General features: G+C 35.7%; 1 protein-coding gene across 2 annotated transcripts in view; it reads right to left on the minus strand.

Moving 5' to 3' along the window:
* LOC118764827 overlaps positions 1 to 26,698 on the minus strand; it is a 1,200,000-nt gene that overhangs the window by 906,591 nt on the left and 266,711 nt on the right. Inside the window, exon 2 of one of the 2 annotated variants that reach the window (XM_036505913.1) lies at positions 9,528 to 9,663. The exons of the other annotated variant lie outside the window; for it this stretch is intronic. Within the exon in view, the coding sequence (XP_036361806.1) occupies positions 9,528 to 9,663 (136 nt within the window). The remainder of the gene's footprint in view (positions 1 to 9,527; positions 9,664 to 26,698) is intronic. 2 annotated transcript variants of the gene reach the window in all.

The following is a 26,698-nucleotide window of genomic DNA, read 5'->3' on the forward strand; positions in this document are numbered from 1 at the left end:
ATACTTTGCTGAAGGACACAAAGCCCTGCTCGCTTCAAGAATCGAACCCACGACTTTACAATCGTGATCCCCACACTTCAACCACTAGGTCACACACTGCACACTAAAGGGGTACGTACAGCATCTAAGTTTCCCAAGCAGTTATTCCTCTAAGTATCAAATTGGTTTCATGCTGCTTAACTTCGGTAATTCAACGGGAAATGGAGTTTTCTATGAGAGATCGGAAGTTTAGAATGTCCAGAGATAAATTTGTGTTCGCCATTAAAATATAAAAACTGTGCGAACGGTTATTCGAATGACTTCAGCAGTTCTCGTGTACTCTCCTTGCCTAGTCTTAACGCCTTTTTCCATGAGCCTAGGTGAAGTGAATATTTTCATACTCTACACTGATGTAGAGTTTGTTTGCAAAGCGAAAACTATACTGTTGTAGAATCATCGAATTACAGGAAATCAACACTTTTTTTCTGATAACAGTAACCTTCAGATATTCAGGTTGATGATCAGCCTCATCAAACTCACCGTTTTGGGAGGTACTATGCAAGTGTAGAGAGACTTCCGTGAACCTACTCTGTCCTAAGGCATCACTAAGTAATTTGCGTTTAGTTAGTGAGTTAAAGAGCAAAAACACGGGTCATTTCTCATTGCTTGCTTCTATCCTTTCTCTACAAGGTCTATTAGTTCCCCTTGGTGACTAACTTCAGAAACACCGTGTACTTTAATAGGTACTTCGTGGTTTTCCGTTGTTTTCGGAATGTTTTCACACCATCAGTCTGGTCGCGCAGAACACAGAGGACAAGAAATTTATACAGCAAAAGAGTTTGTCGAACGCTCCTAATTCCGCCAATTTACCATGGTGAGTGGCGACTTTATTTTATCGACCTTAGAAGAATAAAAAGCAAAGGTGACCTCTGCAAGATTTGAACTCAGAACGCAAAGATAGGTGACATATATTACAAATCATTTTGTCCCGCTTTTCTACCACTTCACCATCCCCAGATCTACTAAAATCACACAAGTGACTTCATAATATTAGAGATTTGTTGTTTCGTTCAGTAGTAAACAATCACTTCCTGTAGTGGTTACTTAATTTACATCAGTTGTGGTCATTGAGAGTGAAGTATGTTGTCCACAAATACAACAAAACGCTGGTGACATGATACTACAAACCATTAATCGCTCAACTGGTTGTGTAGAACCCTATTGATTGAGTCATCAGGATTCGTGTTACTGCTACTGCTAATATTATTTTGTTGTCGGTTAGTGTTATTGCTTCCACAAATGCAATCGCTTTTACAATTGCTTTTGTTTCAATTCCTTATAGCAATATTGAATACTTATATTGGCCTAATGCCATATATCTGTAAGAGAGAACTATAGAACATGTCTGGGAAATATATATCGACTCCTAGTCGGATAAAAAGACAATCAAAGTCAATTCCACTGGGATTTGACCCTAGAACACAGAGTCCAAATTAAAAGTCTGTTGCTTTTGTTCAGATTGTTGTTGCTATTTTCTTGGTGTAATTGTTGCTGTTTATGATTTTACTTATACCAAAATTAAACCTGATCGAATAGATTTGATCATTCGAGCTGTAGCATGTCAGAGAAGCAAACAAAAAGCCGTGTAATATTTGTTCCGGTTCTTTACGTTCTGAGTTCATATCTTGCCGAGCTCATTTTCACTATTCATCCTTCCGATGTCGATAAGAGGAAGAACCAGCCTAGGACGGATGAGGATAGCGTTGGTCGAAATATATGATCAAAAGTGATTCAACTTTCGCCTTTCATTATTTTGTTTATAAGTCATGGTGTGTCTAAATCTCTATCAGTCAAAGTGAACTTCTTTTTTTTATCTAAAACGATAGATTGAAATATAATGGAGATTTGTATGTCATTTTCTCCAGAAGGATAGGTGATGTCTTAAATTTTTTCCCAATTCTGTTGTAAGAAATTCAGGATCGTGCACCACCGTTTCTCCAAACACAGCAAATAAATTCCAGTAACCAACTTTATTCCTGTTACGGAATTTTGGTTACATCAGTAAAGAACTTTTGGCTGATATGTTACCGTTCCTGACACTGGTGTTGGTGGATGATGTACTCATTTATATCATTGCTTCTATAATAGCTAACACTTCTACTGATGATCAATCGAAGAGAAATTCCTATACGGTATTTCTCTACTGACTTAGCCTAACTAGAAATAGCAGCCAAATTTCCCCCCCCCCAGTCGAATCCACAGTGTCTGAAACAAGGAGGAATAAAATTGGTAATGTAATCCTAAATATAACTGAAAATAAATTAGCAATGTCACGTGCCAAACATGTTGCTTTTGAATCAGTTCGGTGAGGACATGTGTGAAATTATATCTCAACAAAAATTAAATCTGACGGACCCTAGTGTTGTGAATTACCAGTACCTATAGTACAACTTCATTACAATCTCTGCCATCACAACTAACTATTATTACAAAAGCACTGCCCTCACAATCACTGTTTCACTACTAATCTCGTTAATTCTCACCAAGGCCAGCAATTTTGATGGGAAAAGCAAAGCTGATTACATTCTTTTCAGGGATTAACTGGTACTTCTTTTATCGAACCCGAAAGGATGGAAGGCGCAATTTACCCAGGTAGAATTTTGGATTCAGAACGAAAGGAGCCAGAAGAAATGCTGATAAGAATTTTGTCCAAGTTGGGGTTTCCATTTCCAAAACCCATTATTAACATTGTATTTTTGTTGTGCCTATCACAGTTACTAACAATTGAACCAGTGACTGAGTGGAAACTTTTCATTTTAAGTGATTCGTCCTAAGTTTTAATATAGAAAGTTTCGATATCGCCATTTAACTTTTTTTAATACGTAGAAATATGCTGTTGGTGTTGATGGTGGAGGTGGGAGTAACAGTAATAGCAGCAGCAGCAGCAGCAGTAGTAGTAGTAGTAGTAGTAGTAGTAGTAGTTGTTGTTGTTGTTGTTGAAGCAACAGCAGCTGCAGGCTGAGGAGTCCTGACGTGTGAATTACACCAGAATATAACGGAATTCGCTCGACAAAATGTCTTGATCAAACACACAAGACACGCACACACACACACATGGACACGCACATACACACACGCACACGCACACACACACACACACGCACACGCACACACACATGCACACACACACGCATTTAACATTTAGAAGAGAATAATATAAATGTCACAATTGGCTTGCTATTTATTTTACATGTGTATCTGTATCTTTTTGTGAGTGTTTGTGTATGTGGGTCTGCATGTTTGTGTAAGTGTATTGTGTGTGTGTGTGTGTGTGTGTGTGTGTGTGAGTGTGTGTATGAGCGCGTGTGTTTTTGTCTAGGTATCTGTATATACGTGTGTCTGTGTCTGTGTCTGTGCGTACATGTGTGTGTTTGCATGTGAGTGCGTGTGCGTTGTGCGTGTATATATTTGTGTGCGTGTGTTTTGATATTTCCCAAAAGGTTACTGACCTCTAGCATACATTCCGATCGTAAAATCCTGACTGATCACTGCCGGGTCAAGGAAAATAAGCATTTGAGTTTGGACGTGTGTGGTCATGTGTTCTGTTTTCCCAGTCTTTACCGATGGCACAGGAATAGATAGTCACAAGATTAGTATCACCCTCTGTCAGACGTGTTTACGATATATTGTTCATGATCTCACCTCTCTAATTTCATTTTATAGTTCTTTCATACAAAGTTTCAATGTCTAGTATAAACAAATACAGACATATTATACACCATACAACATAGAATATTGATTTATTAGAGGGTTTATCATTAATAACCAAGTGGTTGTTAAGAACAGCTCCACTTTAAAAGGGGAAATAATCGCAAGATTAAGGAGAATGACAGGTTTCTTGACTAGAGATATGTGAACTGTCATGGACACGTTCCTGGACCAATACCAGTCATTAGCACGACAATTGTTCGACTTTATCTTCATAAGGGCCAAAGGATTGGGACAGATACAAAAAGATTAGAGAATATGTCATAATTACCAAATTATTTATGACCTCGGTAATTTGCATAATTTGAACAAAATGAGCTAAGAGAAATAACTGAGTGGCCAGTGGTATGCATTTGAATAACATTGATAAATATAGGTATATCAAATACAATACAGTATTAATTCTTCATTTATTAAAATTATCTCCACCTCTAGAGGATGTATCATAATTGCAAATTGTGAGTTAGACCAGCTCAATTTGAGAAGAGGAAATAATGTTGAGAATCAAGAATTTTTTAAAAATTGAAACACCTCCACGTCTGTCCTCTTATCTCCAGAGAATGAGCCTGTCGTTTCCCTTGACTGCATGTCAGCTTTGGAGAAATTCTTGATTTTTTAGATTACCTCTCCTTGTCAAGTGAAGTCTGTCTTATCCGTCATTTGGTAATTATGACAATTTCTCTAGATGTGGAGGTAGTTTTAATAAATCAAGAATTCATATTGTATGGTATTTGGCATTTAGATGTTGTTCATATACATGCCACATTTTCTTCAGTTCATTTTTATTAAACCATCAATAACCAAGTTAAATTAATTTACTGAATGAATTAGACCACATCTCAACCCGCTAATGATAACACCAAACAAGAACAACAATAGCTACAAAAACAGTAAAAGCTACAATAACAGCAACTACTTTAACAACAATAACGGCGACAACAAGAGCAACACCAACACCAGTAGCAGCGGCAATAACTTCAACTACAACATCGGCATGACTACCACAAAACAAGGCAATAACAAGACCACAGCTGAACATTTGTGTCGTCTACTGATCTGCCAGCGGTAGAAGATCCATGGTGCCTATAACATTTCATTTGACATAAACATATGTTCCACTAAAGGCGTGGAGTCACAATTTTACATTTCTCCTAAAATTGGAATCTTAAGAAAAGAGCCTAGACTTTTAAAGGTAGAAGCAATGTTCATGCCAATTAACAGCTATTTGTGATAGAAACGCTTGTTTTCTCATCAATTATCCGCCATATTGGCTGGTTTTGAAATGTATCATTTAGTTACAATCCCACTCTGTTTAGTAATGTAAATTATCTGTTTACTTTTACATATAGGCATCAATTAGCTATCAGGATATGGCTTTTCTCTGGATGTCTTTTCAACTATAAAAATCACTATATAAAGAAAGTTAAGTGAAAAGGCATAACTTCGTAGCGTATCACAAGCATGACAATGCATTCTGAACAGGACACCAGGAGCTATCTTTTAACAGACTAAATAATACATATATATATTATCGAGTTGTGTGTGTGTGTGTGTGTGTGCGTACGTGCGTGGTACAGTGTTTCAGCACAAGGTCATGCAACGAGTCGCTCTATTTTTAAAATGTTATGGTTTGATTTGAGAGAGATTGAATTGATATTTCTAGCAGGTGAATCGACGACACATTGTGCGTGGGCATCTGCTTTTTCCCTATTGTCTTCTGTCTGACGATCCATGATTATGTTTAAAACAAAATAAGATTAAATAGTCCGGGAGTAAGAATGGGAGTGGAGAAAATCTAGGAGATATTGAGAGAAAACAGAGAGAGAGAGAGAGGCGGGGAGAAGAAAAGGATTGAAAAAGAAAGGGATAGTACGAAAGAAAGGAAGAGGAAGAGAGCAACGGAGATAGAGTTAAGTACAGCAAAAGTGTAAAATGGGTGTGGGAGACGAGAGATGTGGAATAGTCGAACATAGAATTATCGACAGGCAAGTGTATAGTTGAATGTGAAATGTCGCCATTTATGTTCTGTTAATTAGCATCGAAAATGTACCAATAAACATATAGTTCTGGCATCTAGGTATCAGCATTTCAAATGTAATTTAATACATTAATCCAACATTATTAAAACATAATCACATACATATAACGTATTCACCAACTGGCTTTCACATCAACTTTAAACGGAGTCTGGATAGATTCCTTCAAAGAATACCAGATAAGCCACCCATAATTGGATACAACTCACCCAACAAGAACTCACTACTTGAACAAAACTTGACTTAAACAGGATTCGAATAATCCTATCAGGTGGTGCTATTAAGTTAGACATGGCCTGGACCAATCTTTAGTCGAAACATATCTAAGTTTATCTAAGTTTACATATATATATTTATGTGTGTGTGCCTCCCTTAGTGTGTGTGTGTGCCTCCCTTAGTGTGCGTGTGTGTGTGTGTCCATCCGTAGAAACTTTTTTCAGTATTATCTTATACTCTTTTACTTGTTTCAGTTATTTGACTTTGGCCATGCTGGAGCACCACCTTTAGTCGACCAAATCGACCCCGAGACTTATTGTTTGTAAGCCTAGTACTTATTCTATCGGTCTCTTTTGCTAAACCGCTTAGTTACGGGGACGTAAGCACACCAGCATCGGTTGTCAACCAATGTTTGGGGAACAAACACAGACACACAAACATATACATACGCATGCATATATATATATATATATATATATATAATATATATTGCATACAACACATATATACATACACACCCACATATATAGATATATATATATATATATTATATATATATAGAGAGAGAGAGAGAGAGAGAGAGAAGAGAGAGATGTATGTATGTATATATTATATAAATATATACACATTACGACCTCGCTTCTTTCAGTTTCCGTCTACCACCAAATCCATTAGAAGTGCTTTGGTCGCCCGATGCTATAGAGAAGACCATCCCAGGTCACGCAGTGGACGAACCCGGAACCATGTGGTTTGGTTAGCAAGCTACTTACCACACAGCCACTACTACACCTACGTAATTGAATTACAATACTAACAACTGCTGCTGAATATTCCCTGATCTTTTTGGTTACAACAGGCTTCCAGAATGCATAAGGCAAATGTAAGTATAAATGTTTACGTTCTCATATGTCTGCATAGCGTAACGGTAATGACGGACGAAATTATGCTTAGCATTTTGCCCGGCATACTGACGCTTCTGCCAGCTCACCCCTTATACTTAGTTCTAAAGTAGAAGACACATGCCCAAGGTGCCACGCAGTGGGACTGAACCCGGACCATGTGGTTGGTTAGCAAGCTACTTACCACACAGCCACTCCTACACCTACGTAATTGAATATACAATACGACAACTGCTGCTGAATATTCCCTTGATCTTTTGGTTACAGGCTTCCAGAATGCATAAGCAAATGTAGTTATAAATGTTTACGTTCTCATATGTATGCATGCGTACGTAATGACGGACGAAATTATGCTTAGCATTTTGTCCGGCATACTGACGCTTCTGCCAGCTCACCACCTTAGTACTTAGTTCTAAATTAATATTACCACAAAATGAGGTGGCGAGCTGGCAGAATCGTTAGAACTCCGGGCAAAATGTTGAGCGGCATTTCGTCCGTTTTTACGTATCCATCCATTCGAGGTGGATAAAACAAGCACTAGTCGTATAGTGTGTCCGCTCTAATCGATTTATCTATTCTCCAAAATTACTGGCATTGTGCTAAAATTTGAAATCAATATTGCCACAGATTATATGAGACAATTTACGAAAAAATTGGTCGGCAATGGTATTTAAAATCATTGTAATTATACTGAGCTGAATATTCTTTTTTTCTTTATATCAGTCTATCTTTTTATACAGTTCACAAGCTATAATTATGTTCATCTTATTGTGCTATCTGCCCACGGAGCTCGAGAATTAAATGATTACCGAAGTCTTATTTCTGCATAAAAATGAAATGCCTTTATTAAATGAGATAAATAATTACATACTGTAGCGTGTTATCGTAGAGCTACCGTGGGAAAGTGAGGTCTGACCAAGCTTTCACAACAATGTTTTACGTAAAATATTCTGGATAAACTTCTATAATTAATAATGGTAAGTTATGTGTCTCGGGATTTAGATAGTTTTTTGCTGCTGAAAATACATGGTTCTTTAAATAGTTCACAAATTCGAAAAATTTGACTGCAGAGGTAAATATCGCCTAATCAGGAAGAAAATTTTCTGCTCATGGATTTCTTTCTTTGTTCTTCTTTATTTCGACTGCAGCCATGCTGTGGTGATTTTATTGTTCTATTATCATTAATAAAAGTGTAAATTCGAAAACGGAATTTGAAGTACGCATAATTTGTGGCACATTTTTCATCGTACTGTTTTGGATTTAACGGTCTGTAATGTATACCTCAAAAACTTCAGGCTTCACTAGTCCTTTCCCCAAAAACTTCAGGCCATATGCCTATATTTGAACGAATTATTAATATAATAATCCTTTCTACTATAGGCATATGGCCTGAAGTTTTGGGGTACAGGACTAGTCAATTACTGGTACTTAATTTATCGACCCCCGTAAGGATGAAAGGCAAAGTCGACCTCGGAGGAATTTGAACTTAGAACATAAAGCCGGACTAAATACCGCTATGCATTTTTGCCTGGTGTGCTAACGTGTCAGCCAGCTTGCCGCCTTTAATAATAACATTTCTCCTAAAGGTACAGTGCCTGAAATTTTGTGGGGAGGGAACTAGTCGATTTCATCGACCCCACTGTTCCACTGGTGCTTAATTTATCGATTCCGAAAGGATGAAAGGCAAAGTGGAGCTCGGCGGAATTTGAACTCAAAACGTAAGGACGGACGAAATGCCGCTAAGCATTTTGTCCAGTGTGGTAACAATTCTGCCAGCTCACCGCCTTCAACCAATAATAATAATCCTTTCTACTATAGGGGAGGGAAACTGTCGATCACATCGACCCCAGTACTTGATTGGTACTTAATTTATCGATTCCGAAAAGAAGAAAGGTAAAGTCGAGCTCGGTGGAATTTGAACTCAGAACGCAGCGACGGACGAAATGCCGCTAAGCATTTTGTCCTGCGTGCTAAAGATTTTGCCAGCTTGCCGCCTTGAAACAACGATAATAGCAATAATGTTCTTTTAACTTAAAATACTAATGTTCAAAACGGTATTTTAAATTTTTTCTCTGTCGGTCGTTTTATTATGGCAAAAATTTCAACTAAATCTCAGTAAACAAAAAGAGTTGGGAATAAATTTCCATACAAAAAGTTCCCAGAGAGTAAATGGAACAAAAGTGGTTAGGAAACTCAGTGCTAACTTCCAATCACATAAAGGAGATGATTCCGCTGGTTATAAACAAAACCATTCTTTTGTTTTTATTTGTTTATTTGTCTTTTTTACAGTAACCCATCAAAATTATATGTAAATCTATATCAGATGTAGACGGTAGGGCATTATGGCGGCTAAAAACATCATAAAATATAACAAAAACCATAAAATAAGCTAAAAAAATACAACAAACAACGACCGTTTAGATCAATAAATTGGTCGATCTTTACTACTCATATTTTCAAAATGCAGACCATTTTCTTTGCAATATTCCTTTTATGTTTTGTGTGTGATGGTATTGATAGACAAATTTAACATCGATATGGATAATGATAAATATATATTGTTGGACTACAATATTAATCTGAGTAAATATAGAAATGTAATCTTCCGAACAGAAAACAATAAACTTACCGATTTAGTACGCAAAACGTAGCCAGTATATAACAGCATGCATAACATCAAGAAGAGAGCGCTGCAGATACAATAGACAAAGGGACTGTCGACTTGGTCCTCTTTCCCTATTTCATTGTTGGGCTCAAAATCCACTCTAAATTAATTGAAAAAAATATGATATAGACAGATAGATAGATAGATGGATGGATATATAGATAGATAGATAGATAGAGAGAGAGGAGAGAGAGAGAGAGAGAGAGAGAGAGATAGATAGATAGATAGATATGTTTCTTTATTAGCCACACAGATAGAACAAATTACAAGGTAGAGCTTTTCTTTGAAGGTATTAAAAAAAAAAAAAAAAGGAAGGGGGAGGTTCGATCAAAAGGGACGTAAAAGGAGAGACAAGAGGACAAAAAAGGAGGGTTAAATAAAAAAAAAAAAAAAAAGGGGGGGGAGAGGAAAAAAAAAAATGATCAATAGGGATCGTTATCACAGAAGGTCAATATGAAGTGTAAAGGGGAGGACAGGTGAGGGTTACCGTGGAAAGAAAAGCCTGCGGAAAGACCACGGTAACCTCGGTCAATGAAGTCACATTTATATTCTTTTTTTTTTTTTTTTTTTGCAAATAGCAACTCTCTGTTCGATTTCTATGGGTTTCAATAGGACTATGCTCAAGGTGGCTTCGTCATTCATACGTGACCATTCTTGCTACATCACGCCCATCTTTTTAAAACATTCGCTAGACAAAAACTTGCCTCTCTACTCTCACTTTCCTTTCAAGTGGTACTTGAAGAAGTTGCTGAGAGATTGACCAGAGAGGAAAGTGTTTGTCTCCAATCCTTTCAGACGCCGTCCACCAGATACATTCTTTCGCCATAGCACAAGGATGATGAAATACTCTTCCTTCCCGTTTGAAGGAAGGAGGCGTGACAATATTGACGATAGCTCAGCTGATAAACCGCACTCGTCCACACGTGACAGCAGTTGTTCGACATTAAGCCCACAGGTCGGAAATTGTTGGACACTGAACGAGTGCGTGCAGAACGTTTCGTCGCTCTGACCGCATCTCGGCAGGTCGGCCCGTGTTTCTCGAGCCGTGTCTGTAGAGCTTTCCCGAAACGGGTAGCGATTTCTCGGTAGCACTGCCAGGCACGGGATCTCTGAAAGTTTGTCCATGGGCCCTGGCCCGAAAGTCGTCCCGAACAGGCGGGTAGGTACTCCTCGTCGACGTCCAGGTTCGCGACGAGGAGTCCCGACCCGCCTGTTCGGGACGAGATAGATAGATAGATAGATAGATAGATAGATAGATAGATAGATAGATAGGTCTATGGATAGATAGATAGATAGATAGATAGATAGATAGATAGATAGATAGATAGATAGATAGACAGACTGACAGACAGACGAAGAGACAAACAGACAGACAGACAGACAAACAGACAGACAGATAGATAGATAGGGAAAAGGGACTTACTGACAGACAGACAGACAGACAGACAGACAGACAGGCAGACAGGCATATACTAGATAGCAAGAGAGAGATTTAGAAAGAGAGAGAGAGAGAGAGAGAGGAGAGCGAGGACGGACAAACGGGCAGGTAACTAAATAGATAGAGAGATAGCGAGAAAAATAGATGGATAGCCAAATAGGCGAACCGAAAACAGATAGGTAGATAGGAAGGCATGATTATTTTCAGTAGTATGATCGAAATGTCAAATGGTTTTAAAGCAAGTTTACTGGAGAAAACGCAACACTTAGCCACACACATACACACACACACACACACACACACATACACGCATATATGTGAGAAGGGAGAGTTTATGAACAAATACGTTGTTTTACGAAGTGCGAAGAGCGTAAAATCTAATGTACTCAACCGAGTACATAAAATAATTATATTTGGTATATCATTTCGGCTTCATATTGGCGCTTATAATATTTAATATGTATATCTAAACAAACATCGGTTGTCAAACGATAGAAGGGAGAAACACAGACACACACACACACACACACACACACACCACACACACACACACACACACACACACACGGACACACGGACACACACACGCGCGCACACACACACACGCGTGTGTATGTACACGCACAAAGAGGTGCTGAAATGTTCCTGGCTTTGAGTAAAAGTAAGATACGGGAGGATCAGTTAGTTATGATTTTATTCAACATATTCCCCTCAGAGATTCACACACTTATTGCAGCGGTCCCTCTGTTTTTTCTAAGATCTGTAAAGGAACACAGAAGGTTGGGCCTCCAAGCAAGACTTTCGCGATACCCTTAAAGTCAGGAACTTTTCAGCATCTCCTCGTGTATGTATATATATATATATGGTTGTGAGTGTGTGTGTGTGTGTGTGTGTTTGTCCCTACCACCATCGATTGACAGCCGGTGGTGGTGTGTTTACGTCCCCGTAACTTAGCGGTTGGCAAAAGAGACCGATAGAATAAGTACTAGGTACAAAGAATAAGTCCTGGGGGAGTATATATATATATATATATATATATATATATATATTATATATATATATATATATATATATATATATATAACGGGATTCTACATAGCTTCTACGAACCAATTCACTCATTCACTCACAAGGCATTGACCGGCTCGAGGTATAGTAGATGATGTGCCGCGCAGTGTGACAGAACTGGAAAGTCAATGTATGCAAGCCGATCTCTTGAACACACGCCAAGCCTCCGCCTATGTAAGAACATTGACTTATCTATTGCGAAATTAAAATTCAGTAGAACGGAACTATATTTCCTAGATTCGGAGACGAACGCTATAAGCCTGCATCAATCGCTGTTCCTTGCATGCATACATTTTGTATTAAAGTAATGTGCACTCTACTGTTATTACAATGTTCTCAATTGTCGCTTCTCGTCCTCATATTTTCGCTGTTAAATTTCTTCAAGTTTGCTATAAAACTCATTATTTATTTTCTACGTCTTCACTTGATCCTGTTGCCAAATGTAGAGATTTGTCTTCTGTCGATTTTCGAACTAATTCCCTTTAGATAAACTGAAGCCAAGCTTGTAATAGAATATATACGCTCTTGCATATTATAGTCTGCTAAACTAATACATAATGAGACCAACTTCATTTATATTACTCTAAGGGTTTCCTTTCGCATTAGTATTCATTTTTTTCTTTTCCTTTTTCTAAATATTTCTTTCTTAATATCTTTTTGCTTGAAATAATATTCATCGTAATCTATCTTGTACGAGTTAAACGAAACTTTAGAAAACAATGAAAATATTATTATGACCAAACAACAGTAAAGTGCAATTAACGAGATAATATCTTCCTATACACCGCAGCCAGCGTCTACAACTAATGCTAAACAAACTATGTCGAACACAGTATATTATTTTCTTTTCATATCCTTCGTTATTGAAGCAGTAAAACCAACTTGAAACTTTATTTCTCTGAAGAAGACGATAAATTGCTTAAAGGAACATAACGCGTCGACTATATTCCTTATAATGCAGCAAAAATATTCTTTTGTTTATGCTGAATTGGACTGGTTATTTCTTCATTTGTGTTGTCTACAATATCAACGAAGAGAATAAACTGCGTTGCTACATGTGGTTATAATGATGAGATGAAAAGATTGTATGCACCTTGTAGATAACAGTTTCTTTTAGAGCAAACTTTGCATATAAAAGGAATGCAAGTTTATATTATCTATGTCATTTCTTAAGACTAATTTGATCGATAAAAGCTTCGATTTGACGTTGGCTTTCCTCACACAATACAGGTTTTGTATATTGTGTTCACTAAAATCTAAAACGAATCTACTTGAAGCCTATGAAGAGAAGTACTACACCAGGTTATCGAGATAGTTAACATACCAAACTAAAACTATAAATGCGAGTTAGAAACGTTAGAAACACAATATTTATATGTATACCGACGGCCTGGTATTATAGACAAAACTAAAACATTGTTGTACTTTGGAACGGTCATACTGCCAATAAAAGCACATGCACTGGTTATGTTTTACTTCAATTTTATTACCAGTCGATCAACTAATTAATCAATTGATAAATTAGTAATGAAACTGAAGTGAAACATAACCAGTGCATATTCATTATGACCTTCAACATATACAATATAACTTCCAAAACATGATTGCACATCAAGAATCTAGTAAACCAATACAAAACGGAAATCAAAACACCAAACCACGAGTAGAAAGAACTAATTTGAAGCAACTATAATTCTAATATAAATATTAGACATAGTTATAAGCAGAAATTTGAGACTACCGTAAATAACCAACCAACTGACGGTACTAGAAACCCGTAGTTATCGATTGTTGAGCAATATATTAACTGTCTCCATATCAACTAATCAACTTGTGAACATATTTCATAGAGTGTCACCAATCTCTAGGCATAACTGAATTATTCATAATCTAAATAAGATACTACAATGCAAAACTAACATGCAAATTTCCAGGCCTATTACAGAGTAATTATAACTTTCACACCAACGTATAGATGTAATAAACGAAGTCATCTACAGCCAACAACATCACTGATTTCTAGGGATAATTAACACGTCTTACTTAATATATAACACACAAATTAAAGCCGCAACTAACATATCAATTTTCAAAAGCAAAATTCAGAAGTTATTGGCCGTCAGTTATTGACCGAAGAAAAGCTAATCAAAGCTCGTATATTTGACACCTCAATGACAAAAGTATATCGCCATACTTACTCGCTACACAGAAATGCCTCTATTATTTCCATACATTTAGATTCTACTTGGAAATTTTAAGTGTTGGTGTAAGAAAATAGAGGAAATATATGTCTACTTCATTGAACAAATTAACAGGAAATGCGTACCATAAGGAGCTCCTTCTCTTGTAAATTTATTACTTGCCACACCTTGATTATCTTCAGTACAGAATGGATTGTAGGAAAAAAAATACTGGCTAATTTCATTGGGTAACTAGAAAATCTTTAGATTAATTTAACAATTGTTTGTCTGATAGAACTCAACATATGTGTGATATTTGACATATGATGATATCGCTGTATTTCGTTCTGTCTTGATTGTTCGTCAGATTGTCGGATCAACATCTCGCGCAAGAGTGCAAGCACACAGACAGAAGCAGCATATGAGAGAGAGAATGTAAAATAAAACATTCAGACAGGCATTATATATATTATATATATATATATATATATATATATATATAATATATATATATATAGATAGATAGATAGATAGATAGATAGATAGATAGATAGAGAGACAGACAGACAGACAGACAGACAGGTTAGGTAGTAGGTAGGTAGATAGAAGATAGATAGATAGATAGATATAGATAGATAGATAGATAGATAGATAGATAGATAGATATACAGGCAGACAGACAGACAATCAGATAGACAAACAGACAGATATATATATATATATATATATATATATATATATAGATGATAGATAGATAGATAAATAGATAGATAGATAGATAGATAGATAGATAGATAGATAGATAGATAGATAGATAGATAGATAGATAGACAGATAAACAGATAAATAGATAGATAGATAAATAGATAGATAGATGATAGGCAGACAGATAGATAGATAGATAGATAGATAGATAGATAGATAGATAGATAGATAGATAGATAGATAGATAGATAGATAGATAGATAGATATGTTTCTTTATTAGCCACACAGGGCTGCACACAGATAGAACAAATTACAAGGTAGAGAGCTTTTCTTTTGAAAAAAAAAAAAAAAAAAGAAAGGGGGAGTTTCGATCAAAAGGGATCGTAAAAGGAGAGAAAGAGGACAAAAAAAGGGGGGTTAAAAAAAAAAGGGGGAGAGGAAAAAAAAAAATGATCAATAGGGATCGTTATCACAGAAATGTCAATATGAAGTGTAAAGGGGAGGACAGGTGAGGTTTACCCGTGGAAAGAAAAGCCTACGGAAAAGACCACGGTAACCTCGGTCAATGGAGTCACATGTTATACTTCTTTTTTTTTTTTTTTTGCAAATAAGCAACTCTCTGTTTTCAATTTCTGGTTCATAGGATCATGCTCAAGGTGGCTTCGTCATTCATACGTGCCATTCTTGCTACATTCACCCATCTTTTTTTAAAACATTCGCTAGACAAACTTGCTCTCTACTCTCACTTTCCTTTTCAAGTGTACTTGAAGAAGTTGATGAGAGATTGACCAGAGAGGAAAGTGTTTGTCTCCAATCCTTTCAGACGCGTCCACCAGATACATTCTTTCGCCATAGCCACAAGGATGATGAAAATAGCTCTTCCTTCCCGTTTGAAGGAGGGAGGCGTGATAGATTGATAGATAGATAAATAGATAGATAGACAGGCAGACAGACAGATACATAGATAGATAAATAGATAGATAGATAGATAGATAGATAGATAGATAGATAGATAGATAGATAGATAGATAGATAGATAGATAGATAGATAGATAGATAGATAGATAGATAGATTTTTAGACATAATTAATGGACTGACATAGTTATTATATCCAAAAGAATTGTACAGTATCACTAAGCTATATATGATAAGACAAGTTTAGAGCCAGAAATCCTTGTAAACTACAGATAGAAAATCAACAGCAACACACACATGCACATATACACACGTACACACACAGAGTCACATTCACATATTGTCTTTGAAAGAAACCTCAACTCGTTGCAAAATACCTGATGGAGAACTGAACAAGATGTGTGTGTTTGTGTATGTGTAAGTGTGTTAGTGTGTGTGTGTGTGCGTGCGCGCGCCAACACGCACGTGCGTGCGTGCAGATTTTTATTACACTTTCCTAACAAGATTTGGTTTGACATCCATCTCACTGATATTGGCAAAATTGATATTAATATTGATATTAATATGAATATTGATACCAATATTAAATATTAATATTAATGTTAATATCGATAATATATTATATATTTGAGCACTTCTATTAATTTTGATATGAATATTATATCAATATTACTATTCATATATGATATACTTGAGTAATTGTATAAGTTTTACCCATGTCATATCGAAGGAAAGGGTATATGCGGATTTATATCGAAGTAAACGATGTATTTAGACGGTAAAACTGATTGCTGCAATTATTTTTTTCTTATTTCCATTGAACGTGTATATTCATTGTTTAAGGACATTTTAATGCAGATGAGAAAGTCTGACAACGTATCCTAAGAAACTGGTGGGAAAAATCAAGCGAGAAACAATAACTCATGCAGTTAGAAAGAGTACAGGAATATATCGAAGTATCCTTTACTGAGACCGAAGCTCTCATCAGAACACTTATCATAGAGTGGAATCTGCTAAATCCAGCCAAAGGCTAAATATTGCTGTTTAACCGGAAGTCGAGCTTATCAAATAAGAATACAGTCCAAAAGTTTCCGGTTACCCAAGTTTACTTACAAGGCTAGGATGCACTCGGTGAAATGACAGAAGATACTTTCCCAAGGTTCTACACGTTAGAATCGAATCCGATATCATGTAAATTCTATGCTAACATTTTAAAGTAAACAGTCATGTCTTATGAACATCTAGTTCCATGTTCAATAAATACAACAGGAAAATTTGTGTTCCTTTGTATTTACTTAAGTCTCTCCATGTCGGGCTGCTACTTCTCCGCATTGAGAGATCACAGCACCGCTGCTATGGACATGTAATTAGAAGGTCGCAGGAAAGAATTGCATGATGGATTTTTCAAGCCGAGTCAATTGACAAGAAGCCTAGCGGTAGACGGAGAACAAGATGGGTAGATAATATATATATATATATATATATATATATATATATATATAATATTAATTGAGGGTAAAATTTAGTCTTATCAAGTAGTGTTCCTATCTGGGAGAATTTTTCTTAAAGTAGTGGAAATACCTTTTGGCTGCTATTTCTAAAAACTTCAGTATGTGGCAAAGTAATTTATTTTACTAAGCCCTAATTATATAATGTTATATATATATACTCTCAGTCGGGCACGCTAGGGAATTTTGCGAGAAATTCTTATGATGGCTGCTTCTGATAGGACCTTATGGTGGTTGTGCCAGAGGGCTCTACTCCCACGACTCTTCCAGTAATAGTGGGCGGCGAAAATCGGTAGATTCATGTAATTGGCGAATGAATTGCAGTTGTATAAGCAGTTGTATAAAAATGCCCTCTCAGACTGCAGGCTTCCTTGGCGATTTGTTACTCGCATCTGAGATCTAAAATAAAAAGCTTCCTCACGTCGACGAAATTTAGTGTATTAATATTTTGTAGGTACCGGTATTGTTACCACATGGTTTCGGGTTCAATCCTACAGCGCGGCACCTTGAGAAAGTGTCCTCTACTTTAGCTTCGGGTCGACCAATGACTTTTGAGTGAATTTGGTAGATGGAAAGTGTGACGATTCCATCGTATATATAATATGTGTGTGTACGTGTGTGTGTGTGTGTGTGTGTGTTTTGTGTGTTTGTGTGTGTATGTGTGTGTGTGTGTACCCTTTCATCTATGTCTGTTACCCATCACCACCACTTCCACAGCTTGACAACCAGCTTTGGAGTTTTACATCTCGGTAACTTAGTGTTTCGGTAAAAGAAAACAATAAAATAAGTATCAGACCTTAAAAAATACTGGAGCGATTTGTTCAGCAACAAACCCGACAAAGCAGTATCCTAGCATGACCGCAGTCCAGTAAGGTGAAATAAGTGAAAATAAATGATAGTCGATAGTTTATATCATTGAGAGATTTAAATCATCAAATTACAATCTCTGATGATGAAATAAAACATCTTTCCTAAGACCAAAGGTGGGCACCGTTAATCGAAAAGTTATCTTCGTTAACCGTTAATCCGTTAACCAAAAGGTTAACTTCGATAACCGTTAATCAGTTAATTCTTTTAAAATGTTGCGGACGTTATCGATAAACATTTAACTTTAATTTTTATTATAGTAAAAACAAAAATCAGTTTTTGCTCTAAAGCCACCTAAAAACACCTTTAAAATATGCCAAAACTATAAAATCAGCTTTTTTTTTTTTTTGCCTTTTTAAATATAGTGCTTTTGCTTTAGTTTTTGTTTAGTTTTAACTTTTAAAAAATCTAAAAAAGTTTGGTTTCATAGATTTGGCACTTTTATTAGGTTTCTAAAGGCTTTTAGAGCCGGAAAAGGTTTTTTAAATGTCAAACGAAACACAATATTAGTATTAAGCTAAAAAAAACTATCTCGATAAAGTGGCCGTGAAAAAATAAAAATAATGAAAAACACGATATATACATAATATAATTTTTCCTCTTCTTCTCGTTCCCCATTTTTTTCATGAGATGCATGTTGCCCTTCATGAAAATTAGAATGTTAAAATTTTCATCAACAGGGATGATCTCTTGGCCCTCAAAATGTCCTTGCCCACAGAGAAAAAACGCTCTACCGCAGCACTGGAAGGGATGGCTGTGTTGAACTTGATGAACCAACACTGAGGAAGTCAACCGCCTCTTCGTTGTTGCTGCCTCCACAGTTGCTTCTCACTTCCTCAGACTGCTGCCTCATGGCCTCCTCGACCTTACCCCCCATGTTTTTCTTGTCCTTGGTATTGTAATACTTATCCAAGCAGATAAGGCGAAACATGAATTGGAAAGCAGCAGCCAGATAGCATTCCTCATCCTCCAGGAAGGTCCTAAACCTTTTGTAGATGCATGCCAAAACTGCGTCGACCAAAAGGATGCAGTAAAGTCCTTGAGCCTAAAGATCGTCGTAGCAACTTGAATTAACGAAAGTTAACTCAAGCGGACTTGAGTTGACGGTAGTTAATTGGTCCGGTAATGATTTCCGAAGTTAACTTGAAAGGTAAATCGTTGACGAAAATGTGAACTTCGTTAATTAACGATTAACATATTAATGATTTGGTGCTCAGGTTTGACTAAGACATCATTTACTCTGGGCCTTTCAGGTCTTATTTCCGCAGTCGATAGCATAGATCCAATTCGCGACAAGGGCCACACTTAAGATAGTTGAATTCTATTTATCGATGGACAGAAGAGACAGAATTCCTACGGGTCGGAGACAATACGGAGAAAATAGCTGGTAAATATTTCACATAGCCATAAACAAATATTTATAAGCTCGGTAGTATTACTTGAAGATGACTGGGTTACACCATGTTGAGCTTGTCACATACCTATGAAAACTAATCTGGCAAATGAACATTATTCTACCGCTCGGACGTAGCTGCAATCTTTCATCGCTACCGGAAAGGTGACAGTCAGAGTCAGAAAAAGAAACGTGCAGAAATTATATACGGCTGTTTGGATACTGATGTTTTTGTGCATGACTGATTGGACATTCAGCCTGTTTTGGTGATAGTACATTATGGCACTGAAGGCAATACATACACTAACACATGCCCACACGCGCACACTCGCATGCAGAAATATACACATGCATTTAAAAAGTCTGGGAGAGAGGGGAAGAGAAAGAAAAAACCTTAGAATTATTTATTGAACACGATTGATATAAACACATTCTCTTTCCTCGTACACATAGGAATATGGAAATAAGGTCCCATACATTAGTAGAGATAAAGAGAGAGGAGGAAAGAAAGATGGAAGAGATGAGAGAACGAGATAACCATTACACGAGAGAAGAATTAAAGTGTCTGATGTCAAATAAGGAATAAGTGTCTAATGTCAAAATAGGAATTAAAGTGTCTCGTGTCAAATAGGAATATGGAAATAAGCTCTCACCCATTAACAAAGAGAGAGAGAGAGAGAGAGAGAGAGAGAGAGAGAGATGGAGGGAATGAGAGAACAAGAAAACCATTAAACGAGAGAAGAATCAAAGTGTCTAATGTCAAATAAGTCAGCATTGAATCAACGACACAAAACGGCTGTGACAAAACCTTTCATTCTCTACAATGAAGATGATCATAATGAATAGACGTGAAATATACGTGTGTGTGTAATTGTGAATGTACGTGTTTGTGCGTGTGCAGATTAGTGGTAGATATAAAGCTAAATTCTAAGCCACCCATGCAGGTACCACCAGTATATACATTGCTGTTATGTACATTGTTAATATTAACAAATATTAATATTAACAAATAAAATACAAATTCCACAAGAATCACATGAAAAGCTTAAGGCAGATAGATTCAGAGAACATGAGGGAACTACAAAATATTAATAACAAAAACATTAAAATACGTCCTTATATTGCCAAATGGAATAATGAAATATAACCATGTAGTTCCATAGAAGTCTGCTGCCAACAAGTACAATGCATACAAAAATGGTAAGGTGCCTGCTGGCCAGTGGTGAGGAATATACCAATTTAGTTTTCAGCATAGTCTCACCGCTAAATAGAATTATCATTGGAGCAATGGTGAAAGTACCAAGTCACCCGGAACGTTGTACTAAAATTAAAATACTACAAATGATCCACGTATTGAAAACAATGGGAAAATTTAGCATAAATGATTTGCAGAACGTATATTAGAAGGGATACACGCTTGTTAGTTGCGAAATTTTATCCGAGGAAGCCACTTTAAGATATGTAATGTCAAATTCACTGAACATCTCAAGTTTGGGCGAAATAAATTGCCCCGTAGGTGAAGGAGAACGGTGGATATCAATATATCGCTGTTATTTCAGATCCTCAACATCGACTCGAGTCACCCTCGAAACGAAATCAAAGCGCTGATCTGAGGTATATATGCAAATAACGAAACATCCGTCTGCAATTGTGCAACAGCGCCGCAGATGTGAAATAAAAACATACTTAGAATTAGAAGCAGCACTATTGGGCGTCTCTTATATAACGCAAAATATAGCTCCATTCACAAACTTATAAGCATTTATGAATAATAAAAAACGCACCGTAGACATTCATGTTTACACTTCCATAAGCATATTCTTAAAGCACATATATTGTAAATATTTAACTTAGCAGTACGAATATGATTAGCTTTACACAAACATAAACATGGAACCAGCATCTTATGTAGGAAATGTGCATATAGAAAAAATGTAAGTATGTACATGCACACTTGACTGAAAAACAGATAAAGAACGCTTTCAGATAACTGTAAGAGAACACCTGCACAAACTTAGGTATCTACAAAAAAAAAAAATTACACGTAATCTTTTTTTTTTTTCTACACTAGAAACAAGGCTCGAAATTTTGGGGGAGGGGGCCAGTCGATTAGATCGACTCCAGCACGCAACTGATACTTAATTTATCGACCCCGAAAGGATGAAAGGCAAAGTTGACCCCGGAGGAATTTGAACTCACAATGTAAAGACAAACGAAATACCGATTTCTTTACTACCCACAAGGGGCTAAACATAGAGTGGACAAATAAGGACATAGAAAGGGATTAAGTCGATTACATCGACTTCAGTGCGTAACTGGTACTTAATTTATCGACCCCGAGAGGATGAAAGGCAAAGTTGACCTCGCAGGAATTTGAAATCACAACGTAACGGCAGGCGAAATACCTATTTCTATTTCTTTACTACCCACAAAGGGCTAAACACAGAGGACAAACAAGGACAGACAAACGGATTAACTCGATTATATCGACCCCAGTGCGTAACTGGTACTTATTTTATCGACCCCGAAAGGATGAAAGGCTAAGTTGACCTGGGCGAAATTTGAACTCAGAACATAGCGACAAACGAAATACCGCAAAGCATTTCGCCCGGCGTGCTAACGTTTCTGCCAGCTCGCCGCCTTAATACGACGTAATCTTAAAATACAAAATACATTGTCTGTGTGTGTGTCTTCTATACACAGCCAAATCTCTGAATAAATCTGTATTATACTTGAGTTATATGAATTATTTGACTTCGGAAATAATAATACGGTCTTGGTTTTTTTTTTTTTTATTAAAAATAAATAATATTGCTTTTTATATATAATAAAGATTCATTTCTTCAAACCGTTTTGTCAATGTCAACTACCTGTGTCTAGCGTTCTGACCTAGTAACTAAGTAACCAGCTATTTACACACACACGTATGTATACATCATTACAATTGTGGCGATTTCTGATTAAAAAAATTATTTCTAAAGGTATATGTGTGTGTATATATGTGTATTAGTATATATATATATTTATACTTATGTATGTGTATACAAGACGCACGCATGGAACTTACGGGCGTTGAGTTGCTTAATTACTTCGTAACTTCTACGGATTAAAAGTACAATGTATGTATATATATATGTGTGTGTGCATATATGTACTAATGTATGTGCACACACACACACACACACACACACACACACACACACTATGTATACATCATTACTGATGTGACGATTTCTGATAAAAATAATTTCTAAATGTATATATATGTGTGTGTGTGTGTGTGTAGGTATATACAAATAATAAGTCCTGGAATTGATTTCTTCGACTAAAACTGCTGTACCAGCATGGCCGCGGTGAATTGATTGAAACACGTAAAAGAGTAAAAGTGTATATAATAATATATGACTCATATTATATAATAATATATAAACAATTGACAGAAAAAAGATGGGCCAACCGCTGGGAATTGAACACCGTTTTCGGTCAGTTGTTTAGGTTTAGTCGCTTTATATAAATAACATATAATTATAGTTATTATTAAAAAGGACCTATGTATGTCGCTCTTTTCCATAATTTGCAGTCTTCGGGTTGTTTACAAACTCATAAATTTATATACTAGATTAAAATTATATATATTTATGCATATACATACTAGATTAAAATATATATAAATATGTATACTAGACGAAAATCATCTAAAATTATTTCAGCAGGTTAAAGTTGGCTGAAATTGATGGCAGGGCTATGTGGTTGAATGGGTGCGTACGGAGCCATGTAAGCATTGATGTCGTGTTCAGTTCGAAGTGGGTCGTCGTATCTTTTTTCGGTTAATCAATTAGGTTTAGTCGCTTTAAATGCAGTATAAGTTATAATATATAAAATATATAATCATAGTCATTATATATATATATATATATATATATATATATATATATATATATATATATATATATATATATATATATATATATATATATATATATATATATATATATATATATATGTATATATATATATAGATGAGTTGAGTACAGAAATTCGGGGTGAGTACTTGATAATTGTAAGCACCTGTATATACCGTTTGGTGGTGTAGGTGGTGGAGTAAATTAATCAAAATAAAAACATGATGCCGAGGATTCAGCGGTACATATGTTTCGGGCCTTTATTAGACGGATTTATAACAATGCATAATGATTTATAACAATGCATAATGTATTCTACATTGAGAGAAGAACGAGATGGACGCTTCATTTTTATGCTGTTGCCGCATTATGTCGTACGCGAATGAGAGGATTTGCATCCCCAACCAAGAATTTTTGATGTAATACATGTCCTTGTGAAAGTTGTTGTGCCCGGCTGAAGAAGGCCACAGACATACATTATGCATTGTTATAAATCCGTCTAATAAAGGCCCGAAACATATGTACCGCTGAATCCTCGGCATCATGTTTTTATTTTGATTAATTATATATATATATATACATATATATATATATATACATATATATATTAACCCATACACACACACACACACACGCACATATATATATATATATATATATATATATATATATATATATATATATATATATATATATACATATACATATATAAGTAAATACATACATATATATTTGTCAACGTGTATAAATAAGTGTGTATGAGTGTGTGTATCCAAACATTGACATATAAATGTATGCATATACATGCATACATACAAAGCACGTGTTTATAAGTATGGATGTGGAAACTAGGCTTCTGCATATATGTGTACTGGTATGTGTATAAGGATGTGAGGGGGGTATAAAGGTACGTGTAATTTGATCATTTTAAAAAAATACACGCAATCTCTTTCTCTCTCTCTCTCTCTATCTATCTATCTCTATCTCTCGCACACACACACACATGCAAGTATATACATACATACTCATCGAGAAAAACGTCTATACACAATACGTCATCAAAAGTGTGCATTGTATGACTTGAAGGCATAAAAATTATTAAAACGTAAGCAATACGCAAGCCGAGACTGAACGCTGCAACACAGACACGCATGCGCACAGGGAATCCATTCAGATTGTTTTCTGTTTTCTCTACATTCACTATGTTTATTACAGCTGACTCAGCATGTTGCTAACAATAAAATTATCAAGACGTCCAATCCCATGAGCTTCCAATCTTATTAGACTTTTCATATAACGGCTGCCGTTACAATGAAACGTTACGACAATTCTAATAATAATAATAATAATGTAAAAGAAAAAAAGATACTAGATTCAACCAATTCGAATAGGTTCTTCTCTCCCATTACTATTTAGTTTCATTCTTCTTCTTTCTTTCTTAACTTCTTTATTGGCTTCTTTTATTTCCCTCAACAGTGTGTCAGTCTTCATTTTTTTTTCTTACGTGCACGCAGAGTTGCATATATGTCTGTTTATGTGCATGGAACTTGGATGCATGTATTTGAATCTCTGTGCGTGTAAGAGTGTACAGTATACGCATATTTATATATGAGTGTGTGTATGTGTAAATGCATGTATGGATATATGCATATATGTATGCATGTATGTATATATGCGTGCATGTAAACTACTCTCAAACGTATACCTGATTTTATGCAGCTAAATAAAGAGTAATATATATGTATATATGTGTATATATATGTATATATATATGTATATATATATATGTATATATATGTATATATATATATATATATGTATATCTATATATATGTATGTATGTGTGTATATATATATATATATATATATATACATATATCAAAGAATCGTATATGTGTGTGTGGAATCGCGTGCGTGAGTGTATGAGAGAGACTGTGGAGGCAATTATATATGAATATGAGCGCGGACGTGCGTGCCTGTGTGTGTATGAGTGCGTGTGTGTATACACATATGTATACATATATCTATATGCGTGTGTGGGTGGCGATGTGTATGTAGGCATATATATTTTTGTGTGAGTGTATGAGTGTGTTGAGGTGTGAGTGAGAGAGAGAGAGAGAGAGAGAGAAAGTTAGAGAAAGAGCAAGAGAGAGTGAGAGGGAGTTGGTATATTACCGTATCAAGAATGGAATTGATATGCCCGATTATATACTATTATCAAAATATTAATACTTAACACACCCATACACGCACACACACATATTATATGTATGTTCACATACATTTGCAGATAAACATATGTTCGTGTGACTTTGCTTGTATGTCTGTTCATGTAATTCTTGCTTCACAACTAAAATGAAGTGAAAAATAATATATTTACTAACGACTTGTCCCACTAATAGTTTCTTTTGTACTTTTATTTGCTACTCTTAATTTATCTGTCATTTACGCATACACTGCGCATATACATAAAGTACATATAAACATATGAATCTGTATATGTATGTGTGTATATATATATATATATGCGTGTGTGTATGTGTGTGTATACATATATATATGTGTATGTATGTATATATATATACACACACACACATATATATATACATATATATATATACACACACACACACACACACACATATATATATATATATATATATATACATATACAGAGAGACAGAAAAACAGACAGACAGATGGATAGATAGATATTTAGATTATATATATATTGATAGATAGATAGATACATACATACATAGATTTACATACATATATGCATAGATATTCTATGTTCATATATATATTTATATGTGTATGATATATATATGTGTGTGTGTGCGTGAGTGTGTGTGTCTGTGTATGTGTGTGTGTGTATGTGTGTGTATGCATGGTTGTATATGGTGTATATGTATGAATGTCTAATATACATACATTCACACAGAAAGAAGTGGGAATGAAAGGTAAAGTGTGTGAAGGAGGAACGATGATTGTGAAGCGAAAGGAAGCCAAAGTGAGAATCTGCGTTTGAAATGGGAAGAGGTGGTATAAAAAAAGTAGCGAGGGAAATATCAACGAAAATATAACAGATGCAACATATGTCTAAATACTAATCGACATTTCATCAAATCCTTTTCGTATGCATCTTTAACGCCGG

This window comes from Octopus sinensis, linkage group LG9 (assembly GCF_006345805.1).
Source record: "Octopus sinensis linkage group LG9, ASM634580v1, whole genome shotgun sequence".
Classification (NCBI taxonomy): domain Eukaryota; kingdom Metazoa; phylum Mollusca; class Cephalopoda; order Octopoda; family Octopodidae; genus Octopus; species Octopus sinensis.